Source organism: Solanum verrucosum, unplaced genomic scaffold, assembly GCF_900185275.1.
Source record: "Solanum verrucosum unplaced genomic scaffold, falcon-dt-bn FXZP01000053.1, whole genome shotgun sequence".
Lineage (NCBI taxonomy): Eukaryota > Viridiplantae > Streptophyta > Magnoliopsida > Solanales > Solanaceae > Solanum > Solanum verrucosum.
The window spans coordinates 161,243-181,620 of NW_026020152.1; the positions used below are offsets into that span (position 1 = coordinate 161,243).

General features: G+C 33.2%; 4 protein-coding genes across 5 annotated transcripts; 2 read left to right on the plus strand and 2 right to left on the minus strand.

Annotated features, from left to right (window-relative positions):
• Window positions 1-44: 44 nt before the first annotated feature.
• On the minus strand, window positions 45-4,806 carry LOC125828096 (serine/threonine-protein phosphatase PP2A-2 catalytic subunit-like). The gene is made up of 7 exons (XM_049507401.1): window positions 4,720-4,806; window positions 4,378-4,643; window positions 2,780-2,894; window positions 1,882-1,990; window positions 1,721-1,798; window positions 633-824; window positions 45-489 (listed from the first exon to the last, which is right to left on the minus strand). The coding sequence occupies exons 2-7, from the start codon at window positions 4,628-4,630 to the stop codon at window positions 316-318; spliced, it is 921 nt and encodes a 306-aa protein (XP_049363358.1). The 5' UTR covers window positions 4,631-4,643; window positions 4,720-4,806; the 3' UTR covers window positions 45-315.
• Window positions 4,807-7,555: 2,749 nt separating this feature from the next.
• Window positions 7,556-10,746, plus strand: LOC125828101 ((-)-germacrene D synthase-like). Its single transcript, XM_049507408.1, has 7 exons — window positions 7,556-7,660; window positions 7,801-8,083; window positions 8,611-8,983; window positions 9,071-9,289; window positions 9,387-9,525; window positions 9,763-10,014; window positions 10,453-10,746. The coding sequence occupies exons 1-7, from the start codon at window positions 7,556-7,558 to the stop codon at window positions 10,744-10,746; spliced, it is 1,665 nt and encodes a 554-aa protein (XP_049363365.1).
• Window positions 10,747-11,536: 790 nt separating this feature from the next.
• Window positions 11,537-14,747, plus strand: LOC125828095 (protein SHORT HYPOCOTYL IN WHITE LIGHT 1). Its single transcript, XM_049507400.1, has 4 exons — window positions 11,537-11,722; window positions 11,797-12,021; window positions 13,788-13,853; window positions 14,485-14,747. Exons 1-4 carry the CDS (start codon window positions 11,582-11,584, stop codon window positions 14,626-14,628), a joined length of 576 nt encoding a protein of 191 aa, XP_049363357.1. The 5' UTR covers window positions 11,537-11,581; the 3' UTR covers window positions 14,629-14,747.
• Window positions 14,748-15,125: 378 nt separating this feature from the next.
• LOC125828098 (transcription factor BHLH089-like) lies at window positions 15,126-18,989 on the minus strand. 2 transcript variants are annotated; one of them, XM_049507405.1, is made up of 6 exons: window positions 18,718-18,989; window positions 17,719-17,904; window positions 17,542-17,607; window positions 16,330-16,398; window positions 16,187-16,258; window positions 15,126-15,478 (listed from the first exon to the last, which is right to left on the minus strand). In XM_049507405.1, exons 1-6 carry the CDS (start codon window positions 18,880-18,882, stop codon window positions 15,350-15,352), a joined length of 687 nt encoding a protein of 228 aa, XP_049363362.1. In that variant the 5' UTR covers window positions 18,883-18,989; the 3' UTR covers window positions 15,126-15,349. The 2 variants fall into 2 exon arrangements, with proteins under 2 accessions (XP_049363362.1, XP_049363361.1); XM_049507404.1 differs by having other exon boundaries at window positions 15,230-15,478; window positions 17,719-17,907; window positions 18,718-18,884.
• Window positions 18,990-20,378: the final 1,389 nt, after the last annotated feature.

Here is a 20,378-nt window from a genome sequence, read left to right on the forward strand (position 1 = left end):
CGTTAGAAATGGCACCAATATCAGTAGTAATCACCACGCACGAATTTAGTGGAACCTAGTTGATTACTGACAAAAGACTTGGGTTTCTAGCACAAAATTATAGGACACAATGCACCATGTTAATGCTGCTCCCTTAAGAAAACAATATACATGACAGACCTTCAGTGCCTCTTCTCAACTCTCAGAAGGTACATATATTCAAAGTCAACTGCAGAACGACCTCCAAACAAAAGAATGACAAAACTCCTCTTTTTAAGACACATCTACAGCAATACGACATCGATGAGCTACAAACAACTAGTGCAACCATTGGAATCACAAGAAGTAATCAGGAGTCTTCCTTGTGGTGTCGGGCTCTGTCTGACGTGGAGCTGGGTCAAACTGAAGGAAATTCTGCTCCATGTTTTCGCCTATTTCTAGAATTGCAGCCATGTTACCACACCGATAACAATAGTTTGGAGCACTAAATACTGTCACAACATTCTTTTCCTGTCAAAGTTTTAACAAATAGCATGTAAATACAAAGTAATAACTAGGCAACTTCAACTTAATAGACATAAGTGGTACGTAAGTGTTTTCTTTTTAAATTTTCTAGTAGTTCGCTTGCGGTTATGTTTAGTGGGTTCACAAACCTGACACCAATTAAAACCCTCCATGACAAGCTGATGGGCTCTAGAAATCAGAGTGAGTCCATTGGTGTGGTTGAACTGAGATGCTATATCCTGTCCAAAGGTGTAACCAGCCCCTCGGGGTGAAATTCCCCAACCACATCGATCATCTGGATCGGACCACAGAAGATCGCACATTGGTCCTTCATGTGGAACCTGATAACACAGAATGACTTAACTGATGAGGACCAGCAACATTAATGTGCATAGAACTAAAATCATGAAACACTAGGAACAATGGAAACCACTGGGCCACAGGACCACATGTTCAAGAAGCAATGAAGAACAACAATTTTGTAAGATATAACCTACAGGCAAATATCAGAAGACATAAAAGTGAAAATTCTCATCTCTAGCTATGAGGAAATTGAAAAAGGAGATCCATTTCCCATAGCAGATAACAATGTCACTGCACTGCATTAAGACACCTCTATGACACACTTAGCATTTGCAAAGTATACAGGACAAATTATAAAAAAGAAAAGAAATCAATAGACTCAACTACCTTCCTGTTCAATTCTTGGAACTTTAGTTGATTTTGTAGTTCTATTGAACATTATGGTAAACTAATACGACATAACACTTGTAAACTGGGACATATCTCTTTTGATTAATACAATTATACATCCTAATAAAAAGTTATTATAAACTATAGCGATGGACCGAACCACCAATGGCAAGTTCAATTGAAATACTCCCTCCGTCCCAACTTTGTGATGTTTGACTGGGCACAGAGATAAAGAATGAAAGGACGAGTTTTAAAACTTGTGGTCCAAAATAAGTCATAGATATTTGTGTGGCTAGAAATCATCTCATTAAGGATAAATGAAAAGTTAAAAGTCAAATTGATATTATCTACAGAAAGGTGTCATTCTTATTGGACTGACCAAAAAGGAAAGAGGTGTTACATAAATTGGATAGAGGGAGTAATAAAACATTCGAGCCAAATATGGATCATAGACATGAGATGCGGAAAGCAGAAGCGCCAGTAGTAAATACAAAAGAGAGCATTATCATGTATTATTAAAACATAAAAACCTGAAGTACAATACCTCTTGTATACGGTCCAATGATCGTATGTTATCCAGTGTATCCAAAGAAGGCGAGAGTCCTCCATGTAAACAGAATACCTAAAACAAAAAGAAGAGTTAAGCTAGAAATTTGTGTCAGAACATTTCTTGAAATAATAAGCCAATAGAGTAACATCTCAAACCTGACTCTCAATTAGTGCTGTCAGTGGTAGATAATCAAAAAGATCAGTGAAATACTTCCAAACATTGGCATTTCCGTACTTCCTCAAGCATTCATCATAAAAACCATACCTGTCAGGAAAAGAGGCATCTCAATACCACCATACATGAGTGAACTACAGGCATATATTAGTCTCACAGCCTTGGTAAACCATCAATAGACAATGAAATACAAAAGTAATTCCTCCTAATTGAGAAGTTGAAGACCTACACTCAACAAGACACACACACACATTGTGTATCAGTATCAGTAAGTGTAAGCCCTAACCAAGGACATCTGAAAAAAATAGAAGTCAAGATTTAAATTTTGAAGTTCTTGTTCTTTTTTAAGGAGGGCATAAGCAAATAGGAATAATGAAGTCCCTTCTAGAAAGATACAATAACAAGATAGTTCCACTGACTGAACAATTTTCCAAAAAAAAAAAACTACCCTGATATCTTACATGATGGGTTAAAGGATAAGCAACTGAAACGCATAGACCAACATATCATTCACCAAACGATGCAGAGAAGGTTATTCCAGATAATGCTACACCATCGCTTATAAACGTTCTTCTACTTATTATTTTCTTTGACTAATTGGAGTGTAAGCAGCTGGGAATCAAAATACCAAGAGATGAGAATAAAATACAAGAGTCGTATGTGTACAAAACCACACATCCTCATACATAAAACTAGAAATCTAGGGAAGACTTAATTATGTTGCTATTTTGTTATTATTATTATAATATAATATAAGTAACCTTTTCATCGAAAAAAAAAAAACTAGAAATCTAGAAACAGAAAAGTTATTTTTCAATAGGCCATTTTTGCAGCTCAGAATGAATTAAATATTCAAGATCACAAAAGTAAATCACTTACACCTGAGTGATTTGTCGGCTTTCATGGTTACCCCTAAGAATTGTGATTCTATCTCTATAACGGACCTTCAGAGCAACCAAGAGTGAGACAGTCTCCACTGAATAGTACCCGCGGTCTGCATTCATTGAAAATATATTAATGATATATATGAATGCTGTATTCATTGAACAACCTATTATTTATAGATGGTATGCCAATATAGTTCTCTGGCTGAAGTGCAATGCTTATATATTTGTCCAACAAGGTAACTAAATATGCTAATATCAAGAAATAAAAGTAATGAACGGGAAGATGAAACACAGAACTGTAGATAAAGTAACAAACAAAATACATAAGAGAGCATGCTGTTGTGGATTATGTAGTGAGTAACCTTTCCATGACGGAATGTATCTCAAATCCAAAAGTATAATAAAGAAAACAAGAAAACAATCAAAGGCCTCTGTCCGACAATCATGACAAGAGAAAGGAAGACGTGCCAATTATTTATAAAACTAAGGCAATTTATGGATCCACATATTGACCCATGTACCATATCAGACATAAAAAGTTGGGGGAACAAAGCAACTTTGACAAGTATTATATTTTTTTTTTTGAGAAGGTAACATTGACTTTGACAAGTATTTATATAGGAAAACAATGATGATTAGTAGGAAAAGACTGCAGAATTCTAATGCACACTTGATGTTGCTGCAATAAGTTTCTTACATAAAGAAAACAAAGTAGAGGCTTTAAATGAGAAGTGCTTCAACTAACGAGAAAAAATAAATGAAAAGGAAGTTTGAAAAGACAACTCTTTTTTTCCCTGATAACCAAGAAATAATTGGGGACCCATGGCGCATAATTCGTAACTAAGTAGATAATGGGACCCGACCTTCTCCCTTCTTTGCTTAAATACTAGGCAAAGCTCGAGCCAGTGAAGTGCTCCTAACCCACACATCATGGCATTGTGTTCTTACCACTACACTCTGAAAGACAATTTTTTCTTTATATGTAAAATAAACTCTAAAGCTTTTTTTTTTTTGTCAATTGTTTTGGGCTGATATTTCCATCTCTTTTTTGGAACCTCCACATCTTCTGGATGCTTTTGTTTTATACCTAAATTATTTCATTAAAAAATGTAATTTACTGAAAAGTCTTATTTCACTAACTTACTTATGGGAATTGCCTGTCCACTCACACTCCAAAAAGGGACAAAATTTACATCGACGAGAAGCAACTAAATTAGCATGTAATGAAAAGGGAAGCTAGTAACATTAGGCCAAATTTATTACATACATGAGAAAACTAATGGGTAAGCTATGACTAAGCTATCTATTAAGACATAAACTACCAAACTCTAAACTCCATCTATGTACACTCAAAAGCAAAGCCTCACAAACAGGATGAAAGTGAACGATCGCGGTAGATACCAACCAACATGGATATAGTCTAATTGTAATGAATCCTCTAAATAAACGAGGTACATAGAAGTCATTTATAGCCAAGCCTAACTAGTTTAGGATGATAGACCACCAAGACATTAACTTTTAAATTCAACACAAATACATAAAACAAAATCTTAAATCTCCCAAATCCATAAAACAAAATCTCAAACTCACCAACATAATCTCCCATGAAGAGATAATTCGTATCCGGCGCATTTCCACCAATCCGAAAAAGCTCAATCAGATCATAAAACTGCCCATGAATATCACCACAAACTGTGACCGGACATTTCACCGGCTGCACATTCCATTCCTCCACAAGTATAGCCCTCGCTTGCTCACACAACGTCTTCACCTCCGCTTCCGGTAACGGCTTACATTCCATCAATTGCTCGATCTGCCGATCTACATCTGCGTTCGACGGCATTTTCCTCACCGATCTGCGAATTCCACACCGATCAATTGATGAAACACAAATATTACACACAAATTTCAATCAAAATCGAATTCACGTACCGGAGATCAAATTTAAGCTTAAAAATTCAAAAATTACAACCGATTCAGCATCGGAAATAGTAAAATTAGGGTTTGAATCACCCAATTCTATTTGAAAATGTAAAAAAAATAGAAAAGGTTTTGTAATTATTAGAGAAATGAAATTCAAATGAAATGGAAATGCACGTCAATTCCTCTCCGGTGGCTCCGCCAGGTCAAAATATAAAACCTATGCTGACACCGTGACACGTGTCTGCTAGTGAATTATTTTCCAAAATAAATTTTCACATAAATAGCCTAATTTTTTAAAAAAAATTATCAAAATAGTCCTTAATGTATAGAGTTGTTTTATTTTGGACTTTAATATATTTTATATTTCTATTTATAGATATGGTTCTTTTCTTTTTTTTTTAAGAAATGGGTTTTTTTTCTTTATGTATTATTCAAATCAAATATGAATACATCGGTAATGAGATATTGAAGATCAGTATCACACATCATTGAATCAGACGTAGAAACAAATACTCTAGCAAGACAATAAGCAACTTGATTCATTGTTTTTTTCTGTATCAGCCGACAAAGAGAATAAAAGTTACTCTTTAATAAGAATTTTACAATAAAAAACTAATGAATCAAAATAAGAGTAACTCACCAAAAAAAATTCAAGATCTTGCTTCAGAAGTAAATTATCAGGTTCTATAACCAGCTCGTTCTACTGAATCATTCCTCTAGCCAAATAAGAGTCTCTTGCGCTCCTATGATTTCGACCAACGCCAGCAACACGATCAAGAAATATATATATTTTTTCAACAATAAATTGTCCCAAGCGATCATGTAGCACCATGCTTAGATTCGCCTAATCGATATCGTAAGAGACATCGATATTACATTTAATTGTGTCAAGCGAAGACCGTTCCTATTTAGTAATCATATTATTTGCGGCAGCAACAGACATCTCAGCTCCCCAATTGGCACTCCTCCATTCCTCTAACTCCTTCTTCGCACGGTACAAATTAAGTGGCAACATACACACTTTATTTATTATTCCCACATAAATTATTAAAGGCTTCCTATAAGCTCCACAAAATCATGACTGCTTCCTCCATTTTATTTTCATGTTGCTTTTTTTTGCTCTTCAAATCACACCACAAAAATCCTAATACATCATGTCAACCAAAATTTAATTGAATTTAACATTATTTGCAATGAACATAATTCTTAATGTATAATTAAAAAAATGCCATATTTAATCTTTATTTATAAAAGAAAGATTGTTAAGTTCAAGTGTTTAACTCTGAAGCATACATGCAATTCACGTGTAAATAATGAATTCGTAAAATATTTTTACTCATCACAAATTAAAACTTTAACTATCCCCTTAATATATAGGGTCGAATTTTATTTATGTGACAAGATAATGACATTATTTACTTTAGGGGTGTACAAAACCAAATCGAAAATCGAATCAAATCGCAAATAGAGTCAAACCGAAAAAAAAAACTGACTAGTGGTTTGGTTTGACTTGGTTTGGTATTGAAAAAAAAAAACCGACTATATTTGGGTTGGTTTGATTTTAACTTAAAAAAACCAACCCGAGACCAAACTAACCCGACATTATATATGTAATTTTAAAATTTTATTTTATACATAAAAATATTTACTTTGATATAATTTTAAATATTTCTTATACTATTTCATAGTTTTTATCTTTTAATATATTATTTCAAGTTTAAAACTTAGAATTCGAAATGGTCAAATAAAGATTATAGTTCATAGATGATGATAATTATAATAAACTTAAATCAAAATCAAATTAATACTATTGCAAAGAGAAAATCAATTCAAAACTAAGAATGACAATAATATTGAATATTTGTTCTTTAGTTTTACATTGGTTTAGACAATTAAAATAATAATCTAATTTTAATTTTCTTAAATATTTAGTAATGTAACTAATACTTACTAAACTTAATTTAGCATGATTTAGTAATTTTAAATTATGATCATTTTCATTATGAATTTACAATATTTATTTTATATGATGATTTCATTATTATTTTTTATTGAATATTTTAGTGTCATCAGTACTCATCTCATCTTTTGTGTTATTTTCTTAAGAAACACCTTAGATAATTGTATTTTGGTTGGACTAAAGAAATATTTGGAGTACAAGTTAATTATATGTTTGTATGCAAATTTTATCAAAAAAATTCAAGGTTTATTAGTTTGGTTTGATTTATAAATTTAAAATTTCGACACCATGGTTTGGTTTGGTATTTGAAAAACCCAAAAAAATTCAAATTTTATTAGTTTGATTTGGTTTATAAATTTAATTTTTTTACACAAATGATTTGATTTGATATTTGAAAAACCCGAACCAATCCGATCATGTACACCCCTAATTTACTTTATCATGTCTCACTTGATTTGCGTGCCAATTACCAAAAGTAAGCTACACGAAATTTTCCAAATCTTATTATAAGATATGCTCGTCGGAATTATGATACGTCCAAAGTAATTATTACACTCCAATAGCTAATGTTCTTTAAAATAAAATAAAATATATTATTATATATACAAAATGTGAAATAATATTTCAACTTTGTTTAAAGAGTATTTTACAAATTAATACTCCAAGTTAAACAAATTATATACTCTTTCTTCAAAGAAGAAGATATTCAATCTTACCTTACACCCATTATATAATTGTGACATGCCAAAATGCATAATATAAATAGAGCAACATTTACAATTTAATTAGTAGTCAAAACGTTCAATGCATAATATAAATAGAGCAACATTTACAATTTAATTAGTAGTCAAAACGTTCAAGTTTAGTAAATATTAAATACAAAAAATGGAGATTAACAATGTTAATGTTCCTAAATCAGCTCGTCGATATGTAGATTATCATCCAAGTGTTTGGGGTGACTATTTCCTTGCATATGATTCTTCAATTACGGTAATTAATTAATTATCTGATATTAAACTCCTTTCATCTTTTTCGTGTATTTACTTTTTCATTTTGAACATTGTTGATGAAAATTCTGGCTCACTGTGCACGAAACTAAATATCTTATTATTCAATTGCTACAATTGAAGGATATTGATCATGAAGAAGAAGGAGAAGTTGAACGACTTAGAGATGAAGTGAAGAAGATGTTAATAGAAGCTCATCATGATACATCAACAATAAAATTATTAGAGGTTATTGACAATACCCAACGATTAGGAGTATCATATCATTTTGAAAAAGAAATTGAGGAATCACTTAAACACATCTACAACAATATGAATTGTGATGAATTTGATGACGATAATAATCTTGAGATTGTTGCTCTTCGATTTCGATTACTAAGACAAGATGGATATAATGTCTCATGTGGTTAGTAACTTCTTTGTTGCATGCATGTTTGACTAAGCTTACCAGCTAGTCAAACTTGTTTATAAATATATTTTAATTTATTTATGCATTTAATTAAAATTAGTTAAAAGTCATAAGTTCTTATAAGCAATTTTAAGCTCAAAGTTTTTTTTAAAACTATTTTATGCTTAATGTTTTTGATGATTCTCAAAATACTTTGCACAAATCAAAACTCTCAACTTCCTCTTCATTAGTATCCATCTATACTTCTAAATTTACATTTTTTGTAATTTTTTTAGAAGTAGTATAGTCATTTTAACAAAAAATAACTTATCAACCTTTTTTTAACCAATCATATATCAATTGCTTCATATTTGCTTATTTTATAAATAATATTTCAATACTTGAATATATTTTTCAGCATTTATAACTATATATCAACTATATTTATCATCCGTTAATCCAAACAAACTCCATATCTAACATGCGGGAAATATGTAGATAACTTAGACTAAAAGTGTTTTTTTTTTCTTTTGGTTTTTCTATAGATGTCTTCGAAAGATTTAAGGACGATGAAGGGAATTTCAAGAAAGAATTGGCTAGCGATGTGAAAGGAATTTTGAGTTTATATGAAGCAGCACATCTCGGAATTAGTGGAGAGAATATTTTAGAGGAAGCATTAGTTTTCACTACCAAATGCCTTAAATCTATGGTGCCTAAATTAAGTGGATATGTTGTTACACATATAATCCATGCCTTAAAAATGCCAATTCGTAGAACCTTAGCAATAGTAGCAGCAAGGCAATACATAAATATGTATCAAGACAATCCTGAACATAGAAAAGTACTACTACAATTTGCACGTCTAGACTTCAACATGTTGCAAAAGTTACATCAAAAAGAGCTAAGTGGCATTACAAGGTACATATATATGTTTAAATATTAATATTATACTTTGAGTGGGGTTTTTATCATATGGTTTTTTGAATTTTATTGTAATAAATTTAGGTGGTGGAAAGGTTTAAATGTTGAAAAAAACTTTTCATTTGCTCGAGATCGTTTGGTAGAAGCCTATTTTTGGATGATAGGAGTGTACTTTGAGTCACAATATTGTAGGGCGCGAAGATTTACAACCCAAATAATCTCCCTTGCGTCCATATTAGACGATTTGTATGATGTTTATGGAACACATGATGAACTTGAAATGTTCACGGATGCCATTCAAAGGTGAAATAATTTCAACATATATGGTATTATTTTAACCGATTGAGCGATATATGAGTAAATATTGAGTTGGTTCGAATTTAATTTGTTTACTACACAGATGGGACATAAATGCATCACAACAACTACCCCCATACCTAAAGCTACTATACCAATATATTTTTGATACTTATGCTGAAATGGAAGAGTTGTTGGCAAAGGAAAACACATCCTATCGAGTTCACTATGCAAAAAATGAGGTAACAATAACATAGAAAGTTACCAATAGGAAATTAATACTCTTTGTCTCAGTTTATGTGACTCCTTTTTATTTTTAGTCAGTGGATCCCAAAAGAATGATGCATTTCTATATTTTATAACAATTTAACTTTAAAATAGACAAAGTACATCACATAAATTGAGACGGAGAAAACAACAGTCATTTGCCAAAATATAAAAAACTAATAAAGATTTTTTTTTCTCATTGATTATGCTAGTTAAAGAAATTGGTGAGAGCATATCACCAAGAGTTCAAGTGGTATCATAGTGGATATGTTCCAACATTTGAGGAGTATCTGAAAGTTGCACTGGTAACTTCATGTTATATGATGCTTTCAACAACTTCATTGGTTGGTATGGAAGAAGAGTTAGTGAATGAGGAGAATTTTAAGTGGATTACAAGTGAACCTTTAATGGTAAAAGCTTCTTCTATAGTTTGTAGATTGATGGATGACAGGATTGGACATAAGGTAAAAACTATCCTATCACTTGCCACTTCCATGCTCATTGTTTTTGCCAATTTTTGGCTAACTTTGACTCGTTTATTTGTTTGTCTTACTTTCTTTTTTTGACAATTCTTTAGTTCTAACTTTCCATATTAAATGTCTAACACCACAAAAGTAAAACACATTTTGGCACACTCACTACAACAAAACCAGTCTTTAACGACAATTATTAAATATGTACATTAACAAAGAGTGTTGATCAATCTTTACCGACATTGGTTAATTGTCTCTAAAGATCATTTTTGGTAGATTCTACATATCTATAATTTAAGACCACAATATTGAAAAATCTGTTTTACTTTCTTGAATTCATTGATAGATCATCAAAACCAGACAAACAAACGAAATTAACATGTTGTTGTTTCTTCTCTTTCTTAACTAATTGGAATTTGTGGTGTTTAGTTTGAACAAGAGAGAGGACATGTAGCATCAGCAGTTGAAAGCTATGTAAAAGAATTTGAATGCTCAAAGCAAGAGGCTTACGTGAAGCTTGAGAAACTTGTTGTCAATGCATGGCAAGACTTAAATAAAGAATCCCTTCAACCAATGCCAGCTCCCATGCTTGTCCTCATGCGTGTACTCAATTTTGCCAGGGCCATCAATCTCATCTACAAGGATGAAGATATATACACAAACTCCAAAACCAAGCTAAAGGATATCATTACTAAAGTATTGGTCCAACCATTCAAAATATAAATTCTCAATAATATATATATGTGTGTATTTTCGAATAAAATGTGCAATAATGTTTTCATTATGTATGTATGGATGTGACGTTTCAGTTTGTATTTCTATGAAATAATAAATAAGAAAGTTTTAATTTACTCTTTTTATCATGAAATTTATCTCCTTGGGACAAATATTTTGATGTATTTAAGTTATATATATGCACGTGTGTTGCAAGTGTATATACCATGGAAATTAAACAATAATAATATGACACTCTTATTTTGTGAGATTACTCTTATAATGCACAACAAGTACTACAAAATTATCTAGCTTCTACGTCTCTTGGTTATCAACATGATGATAATCATCTCTTCATAAAGTTCAACTAATTACATGCATGATGCAGTCTCTAGGTATTTTGGTGAATTCATGTCCATTTAAGGGGACCGTTACCCAAGTAAATAAGTGTTTTTAAGACGGTTAATATTATGGGGATGAAACTAATAATTTGTGTCTAGTTTAAGAGTGTTTTTAAGTATTGAAAATACTTCTAACCTTGACATGAATTAATAATTTCATCTCCGAATTATTGGCCATTTTAAAAACACTCCTTAATTTGATTAACTCAAACACACCTTGAATCTCGCAATATGAGTGAAATATATCATAAATTCTCATCAAATTTACTCCCATTCAAAACTATTTGCTATGTCATACGGCAGACATCTAAGTTAAGTTAATCAGATTATGACGAAACTAATAATTTGAGGGAAAAAAAATAAAAAAGTGTTCAATAGTTGTCTCTTTATCAAAATTTACAGAATCTTAAAGTGAGGACGAATCAATCTCATCAGAAAATTGAATGGCGGGAGCTGCCGTACTGCCAATATCATCACTATATTCCTTCAGATTATACTCAATAACTTCATCTTCTCTTTCTCCAATTTCTCACTTCTTAGCTCCCCCTTTACGGAACCCCAGATTCACAATTTGCCATGCCAAGGTCGATCTCATTTTGCTTTATTTGGACCCGTTTAATTTTGTTGATTTAATCCCATTTTTTGCTTGTGTTTTTAGTTTGATGGATCGATTGGAGAAGCAGCTGAAAGGATGTACCGAATGAATTTTGAAGATGGTGAATTATTGGAGGAAGATGATGATGAAGAGAGCGATGAGGAAGAGGAGACGGAGAGCAGTATTGATTTACTAGTTAGATTTGTGCAGAGTATGTTCAAAAAGGTGTCTAAGCGTGCTAAGAAAGCTACTCGTTCTATACTACCGGACGTCATTTCTCCACAGCTTGTAAATCTTCAAACTCACTCTTTTATCTCTTTCTTAATTTGTTCAGCATATAAATTGATCCAATGGGTTTCGACTTTGTGTGCTTTAAGTATGAGAAATGAATTCTAAATGACTTTGTTCCTGAAATCAGTGTCCTTTCCTTGGCACAAGCATAATGTTATAGGTTATAGTGCAGCTTATTCTATCCGAATTAGAAACTCCTATACTTCTTCAGGTTCAATTCCCAGCGGAGACAAAAAACACACTAGGTAATTCTTTCCATCTGTCCTAGCCTTGGTAGACAGAGTTACCTAGTACCTGTTGTTGCTGGTGGGAGGTGACATGTATCCCATGAAATTAGTCGAGGTGCGCAAAAGCTGGCCCGGATACCACGGTCATAAAAAAAAGAACTATATTTCTTGGACTGGGAGGTGACTAAGTAATTGACTGTGTTAGGATGCTGAAAAACTTGGCATTCTTCTGGTTCTTTTGTAGATGTATGGTGGCCATTGGTTCGGATTGAATGATAAGCTTTCTTTTATTTATGTGTAGAGGGAGGCAGGGGCTTTCTTTGCCTTTTACATAAATGTTGTTAGAGGTCAACTCTCCTACAGAGACAGTGGCCTTGAAGGCTTGTGGTCACATTAAACTACTACCCAGTTTACACTCATCTCAAGCCTTCTTAGCACAATCTGGTGCCATGGTCGTGGGCTCAAAGTAAATTAGCAGAATACTATCATGCTTCCTAGTGCCTTAAGCATCGTCTCTATGAAAATCTCATCATGGTAGAGCTTGTATTCACTGGGGTTTTTGAATCACATCAGGCCACTCATTTCGTGCTTGAAGCTTTGACTATAACTAGTTAGAATACTCATGGCAAGGAACTCTTAAATTGTGTATGTGCGTCTGTAAATGGCTAAGGCGATTGGTTGCCTCTTACTTCATACTGAGCATTGCTCTAGTAGGGACATTTCAGTTCTTAAGTTTGTGCACTTGGCTTGTGGTTGTGTCAACATAACCAACTTATGCATCACCATAAGAGGGTAATTCTTAAGTCCTTGACTTGCTTCTAGTGCACTTGTCAATAATCCCCACTCTTAGCATGTGGCGTTACAGAACATTTCCCAGGCCTGATGATTTCATTTCACACGATATAATGTTGCTCCTCAACTACAGTTCTAAGCCAATTGATCCTCCTCCCAAGATTGAACCCTAGCCAAGCTCAAAAATTAACACATGAGATTTAAAATAGTGGTGCCTCGAGTGTTTAAAAGCATGGAGGTGATTTTAACTCTCAAAATTTAGCCTGCAAAACATAGTCATCACATGATGTCACATCCAACTACTGACGCCCAATTTTAGTACTGAGATTGTGCATTGTCCATAGATTTCCTAGCTCATCCAACGTGAATACGCCTGGTTTCCCAACTAGGATGGGTGCATTCTTTAGCCACCTGTTTAAAAGGGAAAATAATGTTTAACCAAATTGCAATGACTTGTCCCATTGCATGGTAGTAATTGTCACATCTCCAAATGTGTTAGCATTATGCTTCTTAGTTTTCTAAGTTAAGTTGATTTGTGTTTTTATGTCAACATAAGTCCATCCACCTTCATAAACTTCAAATCAGTTCACACCATCTATAATACAATGTTTCTTCTTTTATTAACATCTTTGGGCTACTAGCGTTTTCGGTGTTTTGCTTAGTTTTGATCTTCTAGTTGATTATTTACATAAATTATGTTCAAAATCCTCTCTTCCATCTGTTCTCATTGTTGGAGGAATGCAGGTAACTTTTGCTGTTGATGGCGTTCTAATTTTAGCTTTACTCTCCATCTTGAAGGCATTTCTTGAGGTATTCCTCTGCCATGTCATTTTTCGAATGTTTTACCTGCTGACCAAATCTTGCTTTCTGCTGCTTTTGTGGATGCAAGCTGCCTTTGATCCACTAATTAAAGAAAACAGATATGCAATTCTAAGAATGCAATATAAAAGAGATATTATAGTTATCAACCATAAGACTTGCAAAATGAAAGTGTAAATAGATGGGTACTAACAGGGAGAAAGAAATAGATGGGAAGATGAAAAAGAAAAAGTTAAAATCTTTTCACTGAGCATCAGAGGATAAGTAATTTATCTACATCTATATAGTTACTAGTAGATGAATCAAGGGTATGTCTGGATGCAACCATGTTTAGATTGTTCTATCTGATGTTGACGGATTGTAAAAAAAACACTTGTTTCATGTTTCTGACCCAACATATGCGCACATTAACTGATGGCCCAAAGTCTTCAACCACTTAAGAAGATCACAGTATTACACATCACAATTTCTGAAAGTTTTTGTACAAAACATTTTTACGTCTTCTATTCTAATTTAGAGCATGGTTATGGTAAATAGATCAACTTCTGCTCGTGTGTGGGTGAAATATTGATCTTTAATTGAACTCTGCTACTGCACGTTGACGATGGTTCTGTCCTTCTAGGTGATCTGCTCACTTGGTGGTGCTGTCTTTGTAGCAATTCTGTTATTACGTGTGCTCTGGTCGGCTGTTTCCTACTTTCAGTCTACTGGTTCAGATTTCAACAGTGGTGGAAGTTCATATGGCAGAACACAACCCACTGCATGATTGAGCCTAGTCACATACCTTTCATCTGGTTAATCATTAATTCCTTAAAAAACAAAAGATGTTATTAGCATTAGATTGTTCTGTAAGTAATAGTGACTTAATTTGGCAATGTGAATTTTACATGTTTGAAGATCAAAGCAGATTTTATAGGGAGTAGAGTGTGTTTATAAGTTTCTTTTTGACTTCATTGCCCTTCTTCCCATGCTTGGGAATTTTCTATAATGAATAGTTTAGAGTCTTAACTCTTAACACACCACTTATAATCTGAACTATATATAATACTCATGTCGTCACAGCACACTTACAACTGTTTATTGCCTAAAGCTCATATTTTCTAGTTGTGATAGTTTGGCAGAGCAAATCAGCACATATGAATGCTTTTCAGAACAAGCAGACACATATTACAGCCTCTTGATATGCCTTGCTGACCATGTCAAATACACATTCTCAGCAGTGTACTATTCATTTAGCATTTTTGTTTCAGTTGCTGTGAAAGAAAATGTTCTGTTAAATTAAAGGAGGAAAGTTTTTGTGTTCATTACACAAGGAGATGGTGATTTGGTTCGCGGTGTCCTAATGACATACAATAACTCTGTTCCTGATCAGAAACAAGCTATTATCTACCTATAAATCAAGGAACTGTTATATATTTTGGCAGGTCCTGGGGGAAGCATTAGCCTCCTAAGAATTTATTAGCCTTTGATGCCTCCAATTATTTACTTTATGTCGTTCTTTCAAATCCACCACCTATCTGCATGTGCAACCAGTCTGGTGATGTTCCCCCAGCATATTCCCTTGTACCTTGTGAACCAAATGCCATAGCGTTTGTCTCGAATGTTTGCTGCCCAAACTGGAAAACCAAAGCACTTTGTTATGTATTCGTCCGAGAATGAAACTTGAGGAAAACTCTACCCAAGTACTAATCTAGTGCTATCTTACATTGTGAAATCAATGAATGCATTTTCCTCTTTTTCAGATCTTAGAATATATTCTTTTCTCTTTACAGTTTCTACTTTGATTGTTTACCCCTCACTTAGTTTTACAAGGAGCTAAATTTCTATGTGCTGCTAAATGATGTCGTGGGTTCTTCTTATCCACACTCACTGCAATCTTGCTCATCTTCTAACTTAAGGTATAACTTGTAAAACGAGATGCTTGAATATCCATAACATTCAAATCATTCATCAATATGTTTTCAGCCAAGTTCCAGAAATGTGGGGTGCTATTATTTAATCACTAATTACACATTCAAGGAGCTAGTACCAAGCCAGACTCAGAACTCACAGTTTGCTAGATGTGAGCACATGGCCACTATGCCGAAAAATATACTAACTTAAATGTTAGTCATGTACTATATTCAAGGTTGACAGAGAGTTATGGCATGAAAAGGACAGATATCAAAGAAAGCCATACAGTTCACTCTTGCAAATTAGTACTAGTAAGTTTAGAAGATAGATGAGGTTCTAGTGGAGTTAACAGTGCTTGACAAACAAGATTATACATGCAAAACAAAGAAATGAATTCAACTACTACAAAGATTTTGTCATACAACACTTACGTCTTTAGTAGGAATTCCTTCGATGGTTGGGGTTACTCTTGTATTAACTGCTTCAAGCTTCATTGATAGGAACTGAGGAATCAAGAAAAAATGTTACTCGTACTATAGAAGTCTCAACTAGACAAGATAGGTGGAGAGCATACCTCAACCTGGCGTTGTAATGATTGGACATAATTGATTATCTCATCAAGGACAAGAGCTTTTCCAATAACCTGTAACCAAACAACATTAAACTGACTTTTCCCATTGCATTCAGAAGTACAAGATACATATAATTTAATCGAATTCACATTTTGATGTTAATTTATGTGAAGAGAATAAGGGTTTAAATCTCTACCATCCTAGCACCAGCGATGGGGCTAGAATGCACGTAACTTTAGAGACATCAGTTCATTCCGCTATATGTTCCTGAAGAAATTAGATGTTAAAATCAGAATCAATGACATAGGCTGAAATGCAGGTAATTTAGAGACATTAGGTTCATTACACTTCATGCATCCTGACAAATGGATGCATGTAGAATTAGAGGGTTCTCTTAACACCAACAAATGCAGGAGAGCATTCTGCTGGTAAGAAGGCCGATATAGTTCTGAGGTCAAGTATAGACCTTTGACATGGAACAATAGGATGAAACCTACATGTTGTTGCTTTAACAAGTGGTTCAAACAGATAGCCTTTTGCATCCACTTAACTAAATTTTCAACAAATTAAAGAGTTGCTCATAATGATAAGCAAGAAAGACAAGTTCCAAGGCTTTGCTTGCATGAGCACTCTATATGAAATTCGCTAACTACGGCTCCTTTTGTTCCGATTTATGTTGTCCTTCCATATTTTGAAAGTCGAGCTTCTTAATTTTAACAGTGAATTCTTCTTTAGGTTTTGTGAAATATCATTTATATATTTGGAAACTACGTAAAAAGATAATACATAATTAACAATTCAAAAAATGTGATCAAAAGAAAAACTCATGTAACTCTCGAAATACCAACAATGTCACATAAATTGGAACAGATGAAGTATTTTATATATCGAAGTTGATGTCATTGAGACATCAACTAAGGAGTACTACATTGACTCAGTTTGAAAAGGAGGACTAGGTGAGCAGGCTTTGCCAGTGAAACTTAACCCTTTCATCTTCAACAAAAAGATAGAGACAACTCTGTAGTACAGTCCAAAACCACAAAAAGGTATATCAATCGTTCAGGTATTAGAAATTATCGATTTTTCTTATTAGTATATATTTTCAGATTCATCTAACAACTAATAAAAGAACAAATGGAGAAGCAGTTGATCATCAGAATGAGGTAATTGCTTCAGATTTTTCGACACAGTAGAAAGATAAAGAAAAAATATACCTTGTTACAACCAGGGACCAAGTCTTGTAGGATTTTCATCCTGTCACTAATCTTTTCTCTTCTGGCCTGCAAACCAAATGTATCAACAAGTTCCATTATCGATTACAAATTACCATCATTTAATACCAAATATTGAACAACTTATTCAAGTTAAGAAAGAGTTATAGGTAGAATTACTCTTTCTGCTAGGCTATGACTATCGGTAGCTTGACCTCTCCTCGCTCGCACATGGATGTAGTCCTTAGGTGGTTCAGCTGGTGGCTTTGCAGGTTGGTCTGAAGATTTTCCTGAATTCCCTCCTCCTGAATATTCCCCATTCTCGTTTGATCTCGTGGCCTTCAGCCGCTTACTATCAGATTCAGTCTGCTCCAATCACCAGAAATACTAACAGATATAAGAACAATAAAGACCACAAGATTTTGATACATATTACCCCAAAATCTGATATAAATCAACTACAAACAAGCTAAGGTCCACTTATACAAGCTGAAACATTGCACCAAGAAACAGGAAATTAAAATCAATAACAAATGTAGTACTACCCTATTCAGTCTTCACCAGCTTTTTGCATTTAGCAGATCAATCAGCTAGATAAAATAACAGAAACTCTCTTAGACTGCCTAGCCAATTGAATAGTACTCTTTCCGTTTCAATTTGTTTTTAGTTTGTTTTAAAAAAACTAAGCCTTTCCTCTCTTTTTTCTAGCAACTCTTTTAATTTCAACTTTTCCAAAGCACATTTTGTTACATTTGATATATCCTCAATTTTATACCACAAGATTCAAACATGTTCTTTATTTTTTTAAATTTTGTATCAAGTCAAAATAGATCAAACAAATTGAAACTAAGGGAGTAGTAAATACTGTACCATACCAGAACTATCTATAAATCAGTCAAAGTACACAATTTTTTTTTATTCCAACTATTACGCAATTTACTTTCTCCTCCTTATTTATGTGGCAACTTTTTCATTATAGCTTCAAAACATTTTCAATTGTCAGTTATTGTAATTATCGGACTGTAATTTTCAAATATAAAAATTTTATTTCAAAAAACTAGAAAATTTCATTGACCAAACTATGCCGCAGAAATTGAGAGTGACAATCAAATTAAGGAGCTAACAGAAGTAGTGAAGCAACTGAACAATGAATAAAGTAGTTAACAGAGATATACATACCAAAGCATTTGCACTAGTTGAAACTCCAATGGCAGATTCATCATCGTCGCGTCGCTTTCTGGCGGCGTGATTTGTTGTGTGGTCGAGAAGATGCTGATAGGGCCAGATCTCCGCCAAATTAGGCGCAGTTTGAAAGGCACTCATTATAGTAGAATGAGGATCCATTAGAGAAATGCTAATAATGCATATATAATTAGCATAATATGGTGATTGAGGGGAACAAAAAGAGCAGAGTGTGTCTGTGGAAGATGAGATCTGTTTGGAGAGTGACAGTGAAGGTGAAAGCCTCGGGAGTTGAAAAGAAGTCACTTCGAATGAGGTTTATGAGGTGCTTTCCACATCACGTCACTTATGCACCCCCACCCAAATCTACTTTTTAACTTCGCATCAGTTCTATATCTTCAATTTTAAGTGTGCATAAGTATAATTTTGGTGCACACCTAGTATTACTCTTACTAGTGAAATCACGTTTACGGAGGAGCATATTTTATCCGAATATATAAAGTGTACGTAGATTTTATCATTACCTCAATGAGGTAGAGAGATTATTTTCAAATAACTCTCAACTCAAGAGCATGGAATTCAAATAAAGAAAACATAACAGTTAGAGAAAATCTAGAAGAAAGAACGAAACAATAACAACAACAAAATAGTTTGATAATCAGAACACAATACACAACATAAGGTAAAAATTATTAGCTACCTTATAAGGGTATATAATAGAGTCATGTCCTAGATGTTCTTTTATTACTGACCAATAGTAGTTATTTATTTTCTAGGCATATCTTGCTATAGGCTTTCTATTTATTTTAAATTAAATATTTCTTGTTTTATTTTTTAGAGTAGGAAGGACCATCCCTGTTAAAAGATTGGGTACATGACTTTGGAACTTGATTGGATTAGATTAAAGGAAAGAGGTATCTTCAATCTACGACTAGGAATTTAAGCCAGGTACAAAAACTTAGCGGTTGAAAGTGGGAGGAGATAATAGAATATACGTTTTCTTGTTTAATGATACTTTAAAATTTTGTTTCTACATAATTATTTTATTAATAAAGAAAAGATTTAATAACAGGTAAGATTTAAAATAATTCAACTTGTAACTCCATAATTATTGAAGTATCCTATGTATGACAATTATATACTATCAATTGATATAAATATAATGATAAAATATTTATACTATTAATTATTATTTTAAGCTTTTAATTAACTGGAGAATAACTTGAAGAAACTTAATTATGGCAAATGGCCAAACTGAGTTTTATGGTAATGACTTGTACCAAATAAGTCTTGTAAAAAATGTTGAGCTGATAGCTGCTTTAAACCATTTTCATGCCTAACTAATTGTCCTTTTCATAATCATTTAATTTTTCAGTTAAGACATTAATCATCCTTTATAAAGACCCATAGTGTTGTTTATTAATTGGTAGAGAACACTACCACTACCAGTGGAGGAGCCAGGAATTCTACAAAGGGTGTCCAGAAATAGCACAATAAATTCGAACACACGAGCACTTCCTCATTCCAAGGAGGTGAAACCACTGGACTATAATAGTTTGTTATGTTAAGGGTGTCCAAAATATGTTATTTAATTATTTCGTGTATCATTTTACTTGTATATATGATTTTTTTTTTCCGACCAAGGGTGTCCAATTCCA